Genomic DNA, 15,261 nt, shown 5'->3' with positions numbered 1-15,261 from the left:
TCAGCATCAGCATATTGGTTTCCAAGCAGATCCTGCAATGTCTGTTCAATCCCTGAAAGCATGTATTTGTCTGTTGAGGCAAAGTCATAAACAAGGTTTCATGCAGACTTGAGAAGTAAGGCATCTTGGAAATCATTAGATAGTGTGATGGACTGTGACTCAAGTGCATTGTCAGACATTATACCAGTGTGTTTCCAGCAGTTTGCTATTGTTTCACTGCTAACATTTGCCCAAGCATCACAAGCAATAGTCATAGCTTCAAGGAGATCAAGCTTAAAGATCTCAGACTCTCCAAGATCATTGAGATCAAGTGCACAGATACATATAGCATTCTGATAATATGTCTTGAAGCAGCAGATAATACCAGCATCTAGTGGCTGGATATATGGAGTCATGTTGGGCTCAAAGAACTCCAGCTTTGTGTTATGGAGTATATAAGTGATGGAATGCTCTCAAAAGTTGTCTAAAGTCAGCAGAACCTATCATATCTCTCTTTTTATCTTTAAATCAAACATCTTCACTCACTCTGTAAATATTTTGCTTGTCATCCAGGCCTTCTTGTTATTCCAATAATAGAATCTCATTGCTGTTGGACTTTTTTTTTTGAAACACTGCAGTTGCTTCAACTTTCCAATGAAAACAACTGGCACCTGCTCACTTCTATCTGCATTCACAGTAAAACATATGGTGATGCAGACTTGTTCTGTTTCTGTCCACTCATAGGACCAGATGCCAAGGTATGATCTGGGATAGCAAAGATGACAAGATCAGATCCATTAATATTCCATCTATTCTGCATTATATATTTCACTATAATGCTGTGAAGGCACACACATTCTTTTTCCACTGCCATCATATCCACTGAGCCTGCTTCTTCATGCTGCTGAACCTCCTGAATCTTTTATGCCTTGCAGAATGACCTCAACCATCTCTCTCCTTTCAAACACTGATTCTTTAGAATATTCATCAGATTTTCAATCCAATTTCACTTTTCTATCAGCATTGCACTGGTCACAGTTTCATCTTGAAGCTGTATATTCTAATACCAGGATGCAACAGCACACTCCACATCAGATTGAGTGACAATATGAGACTTTTTAGATGATAGTGCATTAGAGTTCTTATTTGCATGCTGTTTGATTTTTGTACAAGATGCCAGTTTCTATAAAAGAGTTGGTTGGATAAAGAGAAGTACACCTTCCTTTCAGTTTGCAAAATGTGCCACAATGTCAGCATGTCAATGGGAAGGATGGTTATCAACATATTTGAATACTATAAGCCAATCTCCTGTTGTGAGGTGTGAGTGAGAGATTTGCTTTGGAGGCTGAGCTGATGATGTGTATATTAGAACTTTTTCCTCCTGTTTTGTATGCTCATATAGATTTCCAGGTTTAGCATGTGGTTTTCATATTGGTTCAGGAGGCATGTTTATAGAGATATAGGCTGTGTTGCTTTACAATAATTTTTTTTGTATTTGTCATAGTCTATACAAACAAATTATGTTCTTTATTGTTCTAATATATGCATAATATTATATTGGCTTACTACAATTTTGGATCTGGCAATGCATATTTCTAACTAAAAATATATGCATTATGTGATATGCATTTCTAGCCTATTTTTCTGCTCTCCAACTGTGTTCCAGTCCAATCTGTATGCAAAGTCAGAATTATGCATTTTGACATCATGCATTGTGAGATAGTGAACTGTACTCTCATTCTAAGAGCATCATCAATCAGCTGATGTCTCTCCATAAAGTGGCTACCTCCTTCTGATATAGCCTTAGATATTCTTTCTTCTGTTTGTACTGTATTTCTTCTTTAAGTATCTCTCTGTCTATTGACTCTGTGCATTGTTTTCAGTCTCTTCATTTAAGTGGTATTTCCACCTCCTTGTCCTTATTTTCCTCATCTGTCTTGCCTCCTTCATCCTCCTTATTATTCTTAACAAGATAGCTGTTGGGCTGGTTGTAGATTGACAGATTGTAAGGTTTGATCATTGTGGATGAACTGCTCTTCATTTCAGATACTGGGTTTGGTGATGTTGAGACTGATCCTAAGAGAAGACTGTGACTGAGATCAATTAGATCTGACTCCAGTGTCTCTGCATATCTCTTGTTCCTCCAGTTCATGGTGACACTGGCAGAAGTTTTGATAAAAGTATAGATTGAGAAAGAGTCCTGTGACCCTTCCACCAAGAAATTGTCAAAGGCTGTGGTCACTAATGTAGACATTGGGAGGAACCTAAAGTCTGTAGGTGTCAAGAATGGATTTGGCTTCTGAGAGAATGATATCTCACTCAGAGGTATTAGTATTTCTGAGAAGAGAGGGGTAGCCATTTCACTATGCTGCTTTGCTGGTGGTGATAACTTCAGCAGATTTTGTCTATAAGTCTGATGCTGCTGTGCTGGGCTCCTGGAATAAGAAATCTGAGGTTTCTATTCTGAGCTCATATCACTCTGAAGAAGCAGATCCTCAGGTGGCAGCCTTGAGCTCACACTGGTGTTTTTAGTATTCTGCATTATACTGGTTAGCTTTATGTTCTTCTTGCTGGCAGGTGTGTTCTGCTTCTACATCTTCAGACTATGGAGTCTGTTCAAAACTTCTGTTCTCTGGACACCTGTAGAGTCCTTTCGGCCAGACATTCTTGTTGCTGGACCTAAAGCCTGAGAGCTCTTCACTTCCATAATCAGTGTGAATAGAGGAGGTGGAGCTCTCTTCCAGGGTCATATAGAGAGAGCTGTATTCAGAGTCTAGAGCCATTCAAGAGGCATCAAAAGAGTCTCAGACACAGTTGCCAATTCTGTGCTCAGGTGAGACAGTGAAAGGGTCAGAGGATGGCTTGGTATCAAAGAAGTCCTCAGGGAGATTCTTGTCCTCATAGTCTGAGACCAGAGAGAGGTTCATTGGCTGCATCTATGAGTTTCTAAACCCAGTGTGCTGAGTGTTGCCATTTCTGCTGTCTGATTAGTGAGATCCTAGAGGGTATCAGTGTCCTTCTTTCTCCACATAAACTCACAAACCTGTGCCACCAGATTAGGCTTTAGGTATGGGTCTAAACATAGGCTGAAAGAAAGCTTGGACAGAGGCTGGAATGTCATGGAAAATGACATTTTATAGAATCTGTTGTATTTGTTTGAAAGTGTGGTAGTGCTGGACTATCCAGGCAGTTACTGATTGTTGTTCTCAACAAAGTTGAGTGATGGCTAGGAGCCCTAAGAGAGTTCTGATGATTGAGGCTAAAAGCCTAAATAAGTCATCTGTGAGATCAGAGGTTGATGTGTTTGATAGTGGCATTCAGTTTTCTTCATGTGTGTTGTGTGTAAGAAAAGAAAAGTTAGAAGCTTTGAGCTAATTGTTAAGCTCAAGTTGCATATGATCTAAACACATGACAAACTGATGCTGTATTGAGTTCATACAGTCATGTCAGAGTTCACTATATGTGTCTGTTGATCTAATGCTTCAAGGCCAAGGACAGTTGGCTCAAGATGAAGTGATAGAAGAATAAACTTTAGCTCAAAGCTAGGGATATACAGTGAGAGCTATACTACTTATATACTGTTTGAGTTCAAGTTAAATATATCTCTACTAATTGTGCATTTCTATGCTATAGTGCTCCTTGTCTTTGAGCATTGTTACTATCTACAAAAGAGTATTGTCTGTCATTGAGAGTGAGGGGGTCTGCATCAGAGGACAATGGCAGACTTGGCCTATTATGGTGACTAAGCCTGTCTCACTGTCCTAAGTGCCTGGTCTAAGTGCCCTGACTAAGCATAAATAGGGGTCAGAATAGAAAAGAAAAGGGAAAAATCATAACAATTGCTTCACCCTGGGTTCAGACATGATTTTATGGAATGCCAAAAAGCAGCAAACAGTTGCTACATCATCATGTGAAGCAGAGTATGTCACAGCATGTGAATGAATGAAGGTGGCTATTTGGATCAGAGCACTATTGTCAGGACTCAGTTTTGAACAAAAGGACTCAACTCCTCTATTATATGACAACAATAGTGCCATCAATCTCTCAGAGGACCCATCCTTGCATACCCAGGTGAAGCACATCAACATAAAGTACCATTTCATTCAAGAATGAGTCAAAAGCAAAGAAGTCACCCTATCCTATATTAACACAAAGAACAATGTTGCTGATTGCTTTACAAAAGCTTTAGAACTGATGGCATTCATCCATCTTCAAAGTTTCATGGGGCTTCAATGAAGGAGGAGTGTTGGCACCTGGTTATTGTTCTCGGCAAGCACCAAGGACTCTCCTTTGTTCTCTCACTATTTAAGTAGCACAGCCTCTTATCCCAACTCTTTCCTCAGTCCGTTAACGCACCGACGTGTCGAGACTGAGTTATCTGTTCTTTAGATCCGGATTCTAACACGCACTCTTTTTCTTGTGACAAGAACGCTCATTATAACCGTTAAGAGGTATGACCGACATGCTGGACGTGTCGGAGGATATACGTATCTGGCTGTTTCCGCGGTCGGATTTGACTAGGATGTCCTGATTCTTGATTCTGAATCGGTATAGATTTAGTTGCAGTGACTACCTCTGAGGAGGCTGACCGTCTTTGGATAGAGGAAAGTGGAATGGAATGGAATGGTGGCATCTTTACGATTGCAATCGAAGTGAAAAAGAGATCCAGGTGAAGAATATAAAAAATGGAGAGGATGTCACATCTTCCCAGATAACACTTCTTTACTCTCGAACGCCACGAATATTGCTGATGCTGATCTCAAGTGATCTGAGCCCGTCACGAGAAGTCGTCAAAGAACTCTAGGAAAGCCATTACGAGTAAACACTCAGGGAAAAGAGGATCTATCGAGATCGAAGAAAGAGTATAAGCAGTACACAAAAATAATAGGAATGCAACAAGTACTCGGGCAGAATGTCAGTCAATTTCCATTGGACCTTCCCCGCCTCGATCCATATCGCCATCATCATTTCTGTCTCCGTCGGAGTCAGACTCGCGGTTATCATCGAGAGTAATACCCTCCTTCTTCAACCGCTGCATTTCCTGTAGTTCATCCCGTTGAACAATCTTAGTTTCTAGGTCATAAGTCAATTTCTTCAGGGCATCTTCGAACCGTTTCTATCATTGGCAGCATGTCAGAAACAAGAGCGCAAAAAAAAAATCCAGCAAATACAGACCCTAATGAGCGGATTGGAAGAGCTTGCAATCTCGTTACCCTTTTTCGCCACCGCCGCTTCCAAATCACGAATTTCTTCGTTCAACAACTTCCTTGCTTGGGCCTCCTCATCATCTTCATCATCTTCATCTTCCTCGCTTTCATCGTCCTCGTCGTCCTCATCCTCATCACCATCACCTTGCTGTTCGTCACCGAGGGCCAAGTCGAGCTCCGCCGCCAACTCTTCATCAATGTCCCCGTCAGGTTCTTCCTCTTCCTCCTCATCGCCTTCGGCCTCGTATTCTCCGATATCTCCTCCGGGTGTGGCGGCGTCACCAATATCAGATATAGCGGGTGTCGCAGCGTCGATTGCTTCTTCTCGTTCAATGAATTCTGAGTCCGACAAGTCAGGATTGACATTTTCAAGTACCTCTAATGAAAAAATTAGTATAAAAATTTATCACGCAAGTGTCACCCACCGTATTTGACTTCTGTTGCCAGCGTGTCTTCCTCAAGAAGCCTTTCGACTGCTTGCTCCACGCTCTCAATGGTCTATCATGACATTAGTTCGAAGACATTCGACAGGTCGGGCACAAAATAAATCACCCTTCTATTTATCCTTTTGCGAAATCTTCGTTTCCGGACATGATGCAGTGGTGGGGTGATACCATGCGGCCAAATGAACTCTTCAATATTGAAGCTCTTCTGGTTCATGGCGGCATCATCGTTCTCGACGCGATTTTCAACAACAAGCATCTGCCAGAGGCTTATCAATCATCTATGGACCTCCGGAAAACGAAAAATTAGGACCGACTTGACATATGTCCGCAACTTTGAACATTTGTTTGTTATCCAGCGTTTTCTGGGACTCAATAATACAGGGCAGATCCACGAGTTTCGAGGAATACGTTGAATTACCAATACGAAATACGGCACGGCGAGAGTCTTCGTGTACGAGTCAAGGCAAAAATACAACGGCAGGTATAATTCGCGCACCTTTGAACTTGAACCAGACATCATTAGGTATCTCCCGAGCAGCGACCATCTTCCTTAACTTCTCACAATCCTCTCCCGCTGGCATACGCAGAATGAACTGCTCTTCGAATGCGAGTTCTTCGTCATCCGAATCCAGTTCTCGGTCGTACTGGCCCAGAAATGACATTCCTGGAGCTTGTGCTGCCGCTTTCTCACTCAGTTTAAGTTTTAGTTTCGGAGGTGGCTTGTTCTTTATTCCTGTAGATCGTGTCGTCCGCTCGTTAGCAGCGTCCATTGCAGCCCGGGCAGCAGCACTTGTTGTTCGAAGACGAGAAGAATGTCTTTCTCCAGCACCGGTCGGTGAAGGTTTTGCAGATAAATCTGATACACCACTAAATCCATTGACTTTGGATGGTCCGGCTTGAGATGGTGGAGCCTCAGCGTCGTCGACGACAATGATGTCTTCGTCCATGATGAGCAAGGAGTTGTGGTGGTCTCAAAATAGCTGTGTTTGGCCCGAGCCTCTTGCCAAGCAGCACTCCTTACACAGCCACTGTCGGGGAACCGTTCGACGCGTCTCAAATCACGCAGCTCCCTCTCCTTTATTCCACATTTCCCCATGAACCCTACCCTGTCAGCGTAAGCGTCTGACTACCTATGGGTACGCTTTGCCTTGCTACAGTAGAAATGTCTTCTGATTCGTCATGCAGAATCGGCTATTGCCAAACAACTCATTGACAAAATCTACGAGAAGCGGAAGGCGGCTGCCCTTGACCTTGAGAAGTGAGGGTCCCCTTTGGCATTGGCGAGGAATTTCATTGACTGTGGTGATGATGTGAAGACAGATTCGAGAATGTCACCAGCAAGGGGACGAACGGCGTATTACCCAGATAATCGACCAACTCGTCGAAATGTTCAACAATCCGGCCAACCCTTTACATATGCGTAACGGCGGCTTAATAGGGCTGGCCGGCACTGCTATTGCATTAAGTGTTGATGTCGCACCGTACATGGATAAGTTCGTGCACCCCTTATTGGATTGTTTCGTCGACCCCGAAAACAGGATACGCTACTTTTCAGCAGAGTGTCTATACAACATAGCGAAGGTGTCGAAGGGAGAGGTTCTGGTGTATTTCAATGAGATATTCGATGCCTTGAGCAAGGTGTGTATTCTTCCTCCTTGCTTTGCGCTATGACTAACCTTGTGTATAGCTCGCAGCTGATTCGGAGTTGTCGGTAAAGAACGGCGCTGAGCTTTTGGATCGTCTTCTGAAAGACATTGTTGCCGAATCAGCCTCTGTCTATATTCCTCAGTATCCTGAAACCGAAAAGGTCCGCGATCAAGTTCAAGGCGTTTTGGTAACACATCCTGACGGCACTCTTGGAAATGATGGTGAAGGACCCAGGAAGGCCTTCTCTCTTGCACACTTCATTCCGCTACTTCGCGAGCGTATTTATGTCGTCAGTCCTTTCACAAGAAGTTACCTAGTGTCCTGGATCACCGTTTTAGACTCGGTCCCGGAACTCGAGCTGATTTCATATCTTCCAGAATTTCTAGACGGGCTTCTGTACGTGCTTCCGATTCAAATGCCAAATGAACCTCATCAACTTTGCATAGCAAGTACCTCTCCGACCCCATCGAAGACGTACGCGTAGCGACCGAAACCCTACTTGCGGAATTTCTTCGCGAGATACGCGATATAAGTGTGGTTCGGAAGCAAATAACAGAGTCTCCCCTTCAACAGTCGAAATACAGCGAGAAATCTGATTCTAGGCGATCAGATAACGCAAGTGAAAAAATTCTTGATACTCCGATTGAGGATGCAGAGCGTGCAGCATTTATTATTGATCAAGATGAACGTTCTTCCTATGATCCCGACCATCTCAGAGATGATCTCACATCTGATATTGACTTTCGGGATGCCGGTGGTCAGTGATCCGCACCATGTCTCACCGCCTTGGTATATTAACTCCCGTGGCAGTCTGGATTCCTGGACAAGGAGTCAGAATAGACTATTTGGCGATTGTAGAAATACTGATCCAGCAGTTGGATGGAGAACGTAAGTTTTATAATAATGTCATTTTTGTTACGTCTTCATGAAATCGGCGCAGATGACGAAATCCAACAGTCCACCGCTCTGCGATGGTTGGCAGAATTTTTGACCTTCGCTTCGGATGTCATGCTTCCTTTTACTCCTCGTCTCATTCCCGCAATACTACCCAACCTCGCTCACCACGTCAGCATGATTCAATCAGTGGCCATCCGCGCCAATAAGCTTCTCTTGAACGTCATCCAGAACCTCCCTTCCCCATCTGAAGCATCGCCGCGTGACAAAGTCGCACCCGCCAGAAATCGTGCTTCTCCTACACCAGCTACGTCGGCCTCAAATTCGCGGCAGTCCACGACGGGAAAAGATTCCACCAGAGAAGCCTCATCACCCGAATCTGCAGCAGAAACGACTACAGCACCTGCTAATGCCGGCACGGGACTTAGTGGACTTTCCCGAAGTCGGGGGAGTGGCGTGGACACGACTTTGACGCCGCGACCCGCCCCCGTTGTTGATATACAGACGAATACAGGATCTAGTCGATCACATTCACCTATATCTCTTAAAAGTCAAACGACTGGACCAAACACTAGCGTTCCTCCGGAGACAATCCAGGAAGAGCCAGACCCTTTCGATTACCAAGCTAACGTGAACGAATTAACGATTCAGTTCCTAAGCGAGTTTGAAGAGACACGAGTGGCAGCTCTTAAGTGGCTCATCATGCTGCATCAGAAAGCTCCCAAAAAGGCAAGCTCACAGCTTCTGTTATCCAAGTTGTATAATAACCATCTTCTGTCTAGATTCTAGCTATGGACGATGGCACGTTTCCGGCATTACTTAAGACACTGTCGGATAGTTCGGAAGAGGTTGGTTCCATCTGTGGATGCACTTTGTTGTCGACTAATCCGTAGTGGGCTAGGTTATCAAGCATGACTTGCAACTTCTGGCTCAAATCTCGTCAAGCTCAGAAGAGACTTATTTCAAGGCTTTCATGATGAATTTGCTAGAGCTTTTCAGCACCGACCGCAGACTACTAGAAACGCGAGGCAGTCTCATCATCAGACAGTTGTGTCTGAACCTCAACACTGAAAGAATATATCGAACGTTCGCCGAGATCCTCGAAAAAGAAGATGTACGTGGACCCGAAAGCTTGCTTCTCATTTTCTAAACCCCTCACAGGATCTTGAGTTCGCCAGTGGGATGGTTCAGAAGTTGAATATCATCCTTATTACATCACCAGAGCTAGCTGACTTCAGAAAACGTCTCAAGAGTCTTGAAACACGTGTAAGCCATTGATTTAATTCACCTTCAGACGTCATTGACAAACCCATCAGCAAGATGGGCAGGCGCTATTCACTACCCTATATCGGTCTTGGTGTCATAACGCAGTCGCTGTCTTTTCCCTATGTTTGCTAGCACAAGCATATGAACATGCGTCAAATCTTCTCTACATCTTGTACGTCAATTGACTTCCACATGAAGATGTCAGTTTGAGTGACGCCTGGCCTCTCCACAAGTGCCGACCTAGAAATCACTGTGCCAATGCTAGTACAGATTGACAAGCTAGTGCAGCTCATCGAGTCACCTGTTTTTACGTGTGAGCAACCCATTTTCATGTCGCAGTTACGTCCTGAGCAGATCTTTTAGATATTCGCCTCCAACTGCTAGAACCTGAGCGATATCCCCATCTTTTCAAGTGCCTCTACGGCCTCCTCATGCTGTTACCGCAGAGCTCCGCCTTTGTGTCCTTGAGAAACCGATTGAATGCTGTTAACTCGGCTGGATTCCTTCATATTGCTCCGAAATCGTGAGTCGTTCAATCGATTCGCAGGCTTCACTAAATCTTCATAATTTAGGACTGTTGGGACAATATCTACCCGGTCCAAGATTGGTCGCGATGAGATAAAATGGCAGGAACTCGTGCAGCACTTCCGTTTGGTGCAGGCCAAACATGAGAAGGCGCGACGCCAGGCATTGGGCACAGATACCACGTCATTCTCTGAATATGCTGACCTTGAAAGACCGCTTGATTCAGGAGAACGAACCGTTCGTAACGCAGGGGTAAGGCCACCCATACGGAGAAAAGTGACTGGTGATATGTCGATTCACGCCAATGCACCTTCGGTACCTGTACCGGGTTCAAATACGCCATTCTCACCTCGAAACGGTGCATTGTCCCCTTTGAATCCACGGGCAAGGGGGAACAGTGGGATGTTGGCTAGTGCGCTTTCACCAACCGGTGGTCTCCCAACTGCGGCGGCGGCGTTGGCGCAGCAAGCCCAGAAACAGAGGCGGACGAGCAGCTTGAATCGGAACGCCAGGTCGTAGTCTCAATCACCGAGGGCTGTTTAATTCTTACCGTCATTGTTTTGACTTGGCTATCCGTTTCTTTGCTATCATATACACCGGATTAGTATACACATATTCCCTTTAATGCACCTGTACACGGCAAGTTATGTATGACGCAATATTGGCCAAGATTGCTTTCCGTGCAAGCAAGGACAAAGCGATTCTCGTCTTGATCTGTTACTTTTCACTGCTACTTTTCCCCTAATGGCCGTTACGAACGAATTGACGCCTCTTGATCCTGCCTACGTATCTGGATTGCTTTCTCGACATCCGTTCGTGAAGATATCCGGCGTAATAAATGTTAGGGATTTGGGCTTGTATCCCTCAGTGACACTTCCAACCCACATCACAAGACCAGGCTTCATCTTTCGCTCAGCCGAGCTCTCTGGTATCACTGAAGAAGGTTTGCTGGATTCGATGATGCCCTGTATCCCTGATCTTGACCGAGAATATCTAGGCAAAGAACAAGTCAAGAAATTGGGTATCACAAAGGTATACGACCTACGATCAGATACCGAGATGGCGAAATACAACACACCGTTGCCAGAGATAGAGGGTGTCGATGTAATTAGAACCCCGGTATTTAAGCTGGAAGACTACAGCCCTGAGGTGATGGCCAAGTACGTACGTGTTGGGGATATCGCCAATCGTGATGCAATGGCTTATCTTGCGTTTAGGCGCTATCAGCTATACGCTAGGGGAGATATAGCGGTACGCAATGACTTCAACTGTCGCATGGTCCAAGGAGCTGACTGGGACATCCTACAGGCATTTATGGAGCTTTATTCCCAGATACTGGACAATGGCGGTCCCGCGTTTAGCACCATCCTTCGCCATGTTCGTGACAGACCAAACGAAGGACTAGTATTTAACTGTACTGCTGGGAAAGACAGGACTGGTGTTGTTGCGGCGATACTTTTGAAGGTTGGTCTAGCTTTGCTGGTACTGATGAGAACTGACCCGGATTCTAGCTTGCGGGGGTCGACGATGATAGTATAGCAGACGACTATGCTTTATCTCGTGTCGGGCGGGAACCTGCCCGTGCGATGATATTACAACGCCTTTCCAAGGAACCTCTCTTTGCTTCCAATAACCAGGCTGCGTTAAACATGCTGACTTGTCGGTATGTCTCTGGCAGACACATTACGATCATCGGGTGAATAACATGGATTTTTTTTCAGCCGGGAGACGATGCTCGCCTTTCTTGCACACCTTGCAGACGCATATAACGGAGTAGAAGAATACGTGAAAACCTATCTAGGCCTTACCAGTGAAGACATCGTTATAATACGCAACAACCTTCTTACACCTAATTCTTCCCGTACGTAGATGTGGATATAACACTAGAAGTGGTAATCTTTGTATTACTTCCGGGTCGGCGGCATTTCATAATCGATAATGAACGGAACATAGAATCTACTATCTGAGCAGAACCTGAAAATTCAGCTACTTTTTCCCATGTCATCGAATTCGAAGCACAACTAAACAGACACCGCAACCAGTAACCACCATAACGCCTGTAGGGCCCAGTCCTTCCCTGCGTTCTCGAGCAAAACTGTACGACCTTCATCCAGTGCTTGCGCCCTCTTCAAGATAATTTCAAGATCTCTCAAAGGCGTCACGGTTTCTCATATATGCGCTGTCTTCGGCGATGGCGTTGTGGACAAGTGCGGTTTGCCTGTCGCTGCCTCTTTTTCTACGGATTGAATGGATATGTCGACCTTACCTTTATCTCCATCCTCTACCAATCGCTCGAGCGCCTTGGGTGGTAGTGGAAGCCCATAATGCGAACGAGGAGATGGCTGCAAACGATGCACAGCGAGAAAGGATCATCCTACCTAATACACGGTCTGCTTCTCAATCTGTCGCATATCTACCTTCGCGATGGAAAATCTCTGTCATCGACCGTACATTTCTTGATCAACTTTCTGCACCCACAAGCGATTCTCGCTCCCTTAAGTGGCCGCCTCTCATCACTCAAATTCCAGAACCTTTTGATGACCCAACCCGGTTTCTGTTTCCCGCTCGAATATCTGAACAGGAGTACAAAGCACGTTCATAGTACAGATTATCCAGCTATCCAAAGAGCTTAACAGGACCGTCGTACTTCCAGAAGTGGGAAAAGGTCGCATAGGCGTTTGTGACCCACTGGAATTTGACACATACTACGACATCGAGAAGCTCAAACTTGCTGATGCTGATGTGATTAGTTTGGAAGACTTCCAGCGAGGGAGCTCCCGTCAAAGTACACATATTTTCACTCTGGCATGGAAAGTCAACCCCAACATGACATCGACTCCGATAGTCATCGATAAAATCAATGTATATCTTACTCAAAACGACATCTCATCTCTCCCCGAATGTTTTGCAACACATTTCAGCACTCGGACTTCCGGGGGGTTCGACGCTGTATACCTTAATCCTTCGAAACTCAGACAGCCTATCTTCAAGGAGCTCCTTTGCATTATTCAAGCTTACCAGTGAGACCCCGACGTTCTTGTCGTAAACTACGGTCTTCGCTACCCCATATTCCCCTCTTCAAGCACTCTGCAGCTCGCTTACTCGCCGCTTCTGCCCTCGCTCGCATCAAGGCTTGCCTCGCCAGAAAAATACGTCATGGTCCATTGGCGTATGGAGTCTGTCCCACACGATGCACTCCACTCAGTTGATATTCGTAAAGTCTGGTTTGCCAGTGATTACCCTATTCCCTACGAGGACCTCGTTTAGCAGCCATCCGCAAGTCAAGCACTTTTAAGGACTTCGACAATCGGCATAGTGAGGCTGTTGACATTTTACTCGGGGCATTTAACGTCGCTAGCGACTTGCAAGGGTTTGAAATCGTGGAGTTGGCGGAGACATTAGAGGGTAATGACTCAGACTATCTGATATCAGATAGCGACGTCTTGAGGATCCTGGACAAATTGGTGGGAATCAAAGCGACTTTTCTTTTTGAGTGCGGCTCAGGGATGTGGTCGGAGGTGGGTGGAAATATCTTGACAGGTGGATTGCACTTCTGACTTAGTTCATTTACGCTGCAGATTACTGAGGGAAGGATCGGCGAATTCGATGAGTTAGAGATCACCATAGGCTTAGGAATATTGTTGATTATTTCGGGTAATCTAGGCTCTTGTCGATTCATTGTTTTGAGATGAATAGCAGAGCTTACATGGATATCTTCTGCAGTGTCAGGAAGATAGACTTTCACATGATAACACACTCAAGTCCTGGCTTGCACAAACGGACTTCTAATCGCGCGCGCAGAACTTCATCATCGGCTATGTAAGACGTTCCACTAGATGTTAATCAACAAAAGGTGAAGAGTAAGAATGTGACTGCTTACCAAAACTGCAGGGTTTGACCTATAGTACTATCCTCCAGTGAGGCGACTGCCTGCTTCGTCTGCTGGCATGAGCGAAAGTATTGGTTGAGATCAGCTCCGCTGGGGACTTTATCCTCAAAGATATCATTTTTTTCGGCGGTGATTCTTCATCTACTACGTCCTGGGCAGGCTGATCTTGGATGATTAACCTCGAATCCACCCATGTTGGCGGACTGCTCTCCATCAAAGATAGCCCGACGCACCATGAGCCCCGTCGAGGACTACCGGGCTTATATTGGGGCATCACAAAAAATGATAGCAGCCATAAATGCGCTTGGGCAATGAATTCCACTTCCACTTCCTTTCCTACACGCATGCGTTTCTGAAACCGGCTTATCTCAATCTCTGCGGCAAATGCACCCTCCGTGGCATTGGTATCCACAACGCGTACATTGTCACTACCCGTCGTGCCGAGGAGCATTTCGTCCATTCCTGAGATGGGTTTGAGCTCGCATCGAAGCTGCCGGAAAAGATTCTGGTCTGAACTGACGAGACACGCTAGACGGATCTCGGATATCGTCGAGAGTGTCGGTGGCACTGAGTAGCGTAGAAGAGCTGAAAGGATCTCTTCACTCTTCTCTTCCGTCTGCCGTGGCTTGTTTATGATCGCCCAATATAAGGGCGTGTGGTCTTCACAGAACCTTTCCTGCAGGATGGAAGACAGGGACATGGAATAAGAAGCACAAGTTTGGGCACAACTGGAGAGGATTTCGTTGCATACTCCAGATAAACTTGTTGGCCGAACAAGGTCTTGTACGAGAGATATTATAGTGGACTTGATTTCTCTAGAGGAGCGAGCAGAGAACCAACCGAACGGAAAACTGTATGACTGGGCAGCCAGGCCCCCATGGAAGACCCGTTGGGTGGTAGGAGACCGACCTGAAGATGGGCCGGAAATTGTATTTACAGCTTGGTTCTTCGAATCGACGTTTGTCTGGGCATTCCCACTCGTACTAGCATCGTACGAAGGAGGCGCATCTTCCGGGGTGAGGTCGCACGGGAGGGAACATTTGTCAATCATGGCAAGTAGCAAGCTAAAGGAAGGAAACCACAAGAAACTACCAACTGTTACTCAGCGTTTTATCTTTCTTCAAAGTTGCGCAAGTAGATCATAGGCTATGTTGACACAGCGTCAGGCTATCTTTCAGTTTCAGCCTCTACTTTAGTTCGAGATACCAGTAGAAATTTACGTATGCGATAGCTCTGCTAGAGTATCAGTGTATTAATCATATTCTGTGAGTTTCTTGGGGGACTTTGTCACGTAATAATACCAACCCTTCGCTGCTTGCGGGCCTACTGCCTGGACTACCTGCTTAAGATTGCCACATCTTAATCATCGGCTAGATAACTCGTACCTTTTCAACATGCAAAACAAGCA

General features: G+C 45.3%; 5 protein-coding genes across 5 annotated transcripts; 2 read left to right on the top strand and 3 right to left on the bottom strand.

Moving 5' to 3' along the window:
• Positions 1-3,565: 3,565 nt before the first annotated feature.
• Positions 3,566-4,089, bottom strand: BT62DRAFT_1060589 (uncharacterized protein). Its single transcript, XM_043178605.1, has one exon. The coding sequence runs from the start codon at positions 4,080-4,082 to the stop codon at positions 3,810-3,812; it is 273 nt and encodes a 90-aa protein (XP_043040985.1). The 5' UTR covers positions 4,083-4,089; the 3' UTR covers positions 3,566-3,809.
• A 664-nt stretch (positions 4,090-4,753) lies between these two features.
• BT62DRAFT_777365 (uncharacterized protein) lies at positions 4,754-6,603 on the bottom strand. Its single transcript, XM_043182249.1, has 6 exons — positions 6,129-6,603; positions 5,947-6,077; positions 5,739-5,888; positions 5,612-5,684; positions 5,155-5,564; positions 4,754-5,095 (listed from the first exon to the last, which is right to left on the bottom strand). The coding sequence occupies exons 1-6, from the start codon at positions 6,577-6,579 to the stop codon at positions 4,895-4,897; spliced, it is 1,416 nt and encodes a 471-aa protein (XP_043040984.1). The 5' UTR covers positions 6,580-6,603; the 3' UTR covers positions 4,754-4,894.
• A 45-nt stretch (positions 6,604-6,648) lies between these two features.
• BT62DRAFT_777143 (ARM repeat-containing protein) lies at positions 6,649-10,799 on the top strand. Its single transcript, XM_043182247.1, has 14 exons — positions 6,649-6,768; positions 6,818-6,890; positions 6,949-7,270; positions 7,320-7,675; positions 7,726-8,036; positions 8,090-8,167; positions 8,220-8,902; positions 8,956-9,021; positions 9,075-9,287; positions 9,335-9,439; positions 9,490-9,611; positions 9,673-9,752; positions 9,803-9,962; positions 10,012-10,799. Exons 1-14 carry the CDS (start codon positions 6,765-6,767, stop codon positions 10,481-10,483), a joined length of 3,045 nt encoding a protein of 1,014 aa, XP_043040983.1. The 5' UTR covers positions 6,649-6,764; the 3' UTR covers positions 10,484-10,799.
• BT62DRAFT_891534 (uncharacterized protein) lies at positions 10,709-11,833 on the top strand (the record flags this gene model as incomplete). Its single annotated transcript, XM_043183074.1, has 6 exons — positions 10,709-10,907; positions 10,962-11,124; positions 11,182-11,215; positions 11,273-11,428; positions 11,476-11,627; positions 11,686-11,833. The coding sequence occupies 6 exons, from the start codon at positions 10,709-10,711 to the stop codon at positions 11,831-11,833; spliced, it is 852 nt and encodes a 283-aa protein (XP_043040982.1).
• Positions 11,834-13,401: 1,568 nt separating this feature from the next.
• Positions 13,402-14,923, bottom strand: BT62DRAFT_777315 (uncharacterized protein). The gene is made up of 2 exons (XM_043182248.1): positions 13,845-14,923; positions 13,402-13,796 (listed from the first exon to the last, which is right to left on the bottom strand). Exon 1 carries the CDS (start codon positions 14,902-14,904, stop codon positions 13,864-13,866), a length of 1,041 nt encoding a protein of 346 aa, XP_043040981.1. The 5' UTR covers positions 14,905-14,923; the 3' UTR covers positions 13,402-13,796; positions 13,845-13,863.
• Positions 14,924-15,261: the final 338 nt, after the last annotated feature.

This window comes from Guyanagaster necrorhizus (assembly GCF_019112545.1).
Source record: "Guyanagaster necrorhizus MCA 3950 unplaced genomic scaffold BT62scaffold_9, whole genome shotgun sequence".
In the NCBI taxonomy this organism is placed as follows: Eukaryota; Fungi; Basidiomycota; class Agaricomycetes; order Agaricales; family Physalacriaceae; genus Guyanagaster; species Guyanagaster necrorhizus.
The sequence above is the reverse complement of the archived record's forward strand: the minus strand, read 5'-3'. Positions and strand labels throughout refer to the sequence as shown.

What these genes read in the sequence shown, in the direction of transcription:
- BT62DRAFT_1060589 (XM_043178605.1), bottom strand. Translation starts at nt 4,082, where the DNA reads ATGAAATGGTACTTTATGTTGATGTGCTTCACCTGGGTATGCAAGGAT.
- BT62DRAFT_777365 (XM_043182249.1), bottom strand. Translation starts at nt 6,579, where the DNA reads ATGGACGAAGACATCATTGTCGTCGACGACGCTGAGGCTCCACCATCT. An exon ending in AAGTTGCGGACATATGTCAA is followed by an intron (nt 5,889 to 5,946) that starts GTCGGTCCTAAT and finishes AGCCTCTGGCAG; the next exon opens with ATGCTTGTTGTTGAAAATCG. An exon ending in GGCAACAGAAGTCAAATACG is followed by an intron (nt 5,565 to 5,611) that starts GTGGGTGACACT and finishes TTTTTTCATTAG; the next exon opens with AGGTACTTGAAAATGTCAAT.
- BT62DRAFT_777143 (XM_043182247.1), top strand. An exon ending in CGAGTCACCTGTTTTTACGT is followed by an intron (nt 9,753 to 9,802) that starts GTGAGCAACCCA and finishes CAGATCTTTTAG; the next exon opens with ATATTCGCCTCCAACTGCTA. An exon ending in CTTCATATTGCTCCGAAATC is followed by an intron (nt 9,963 to 10,011) that starts GTGAGTCGTTCA and finishes TTCATAATTTAG; the next exon opens with GACTGTTGGGACAATATCTA.
- BT62DRAFT_777315 (XM_043182248.1), bottom strand. Translation starts at nt 14,904, where the DNA reads ATGATTGACAAATGTTCCCTCCCGTGCGACCTCACCCCGGAAGATGCG.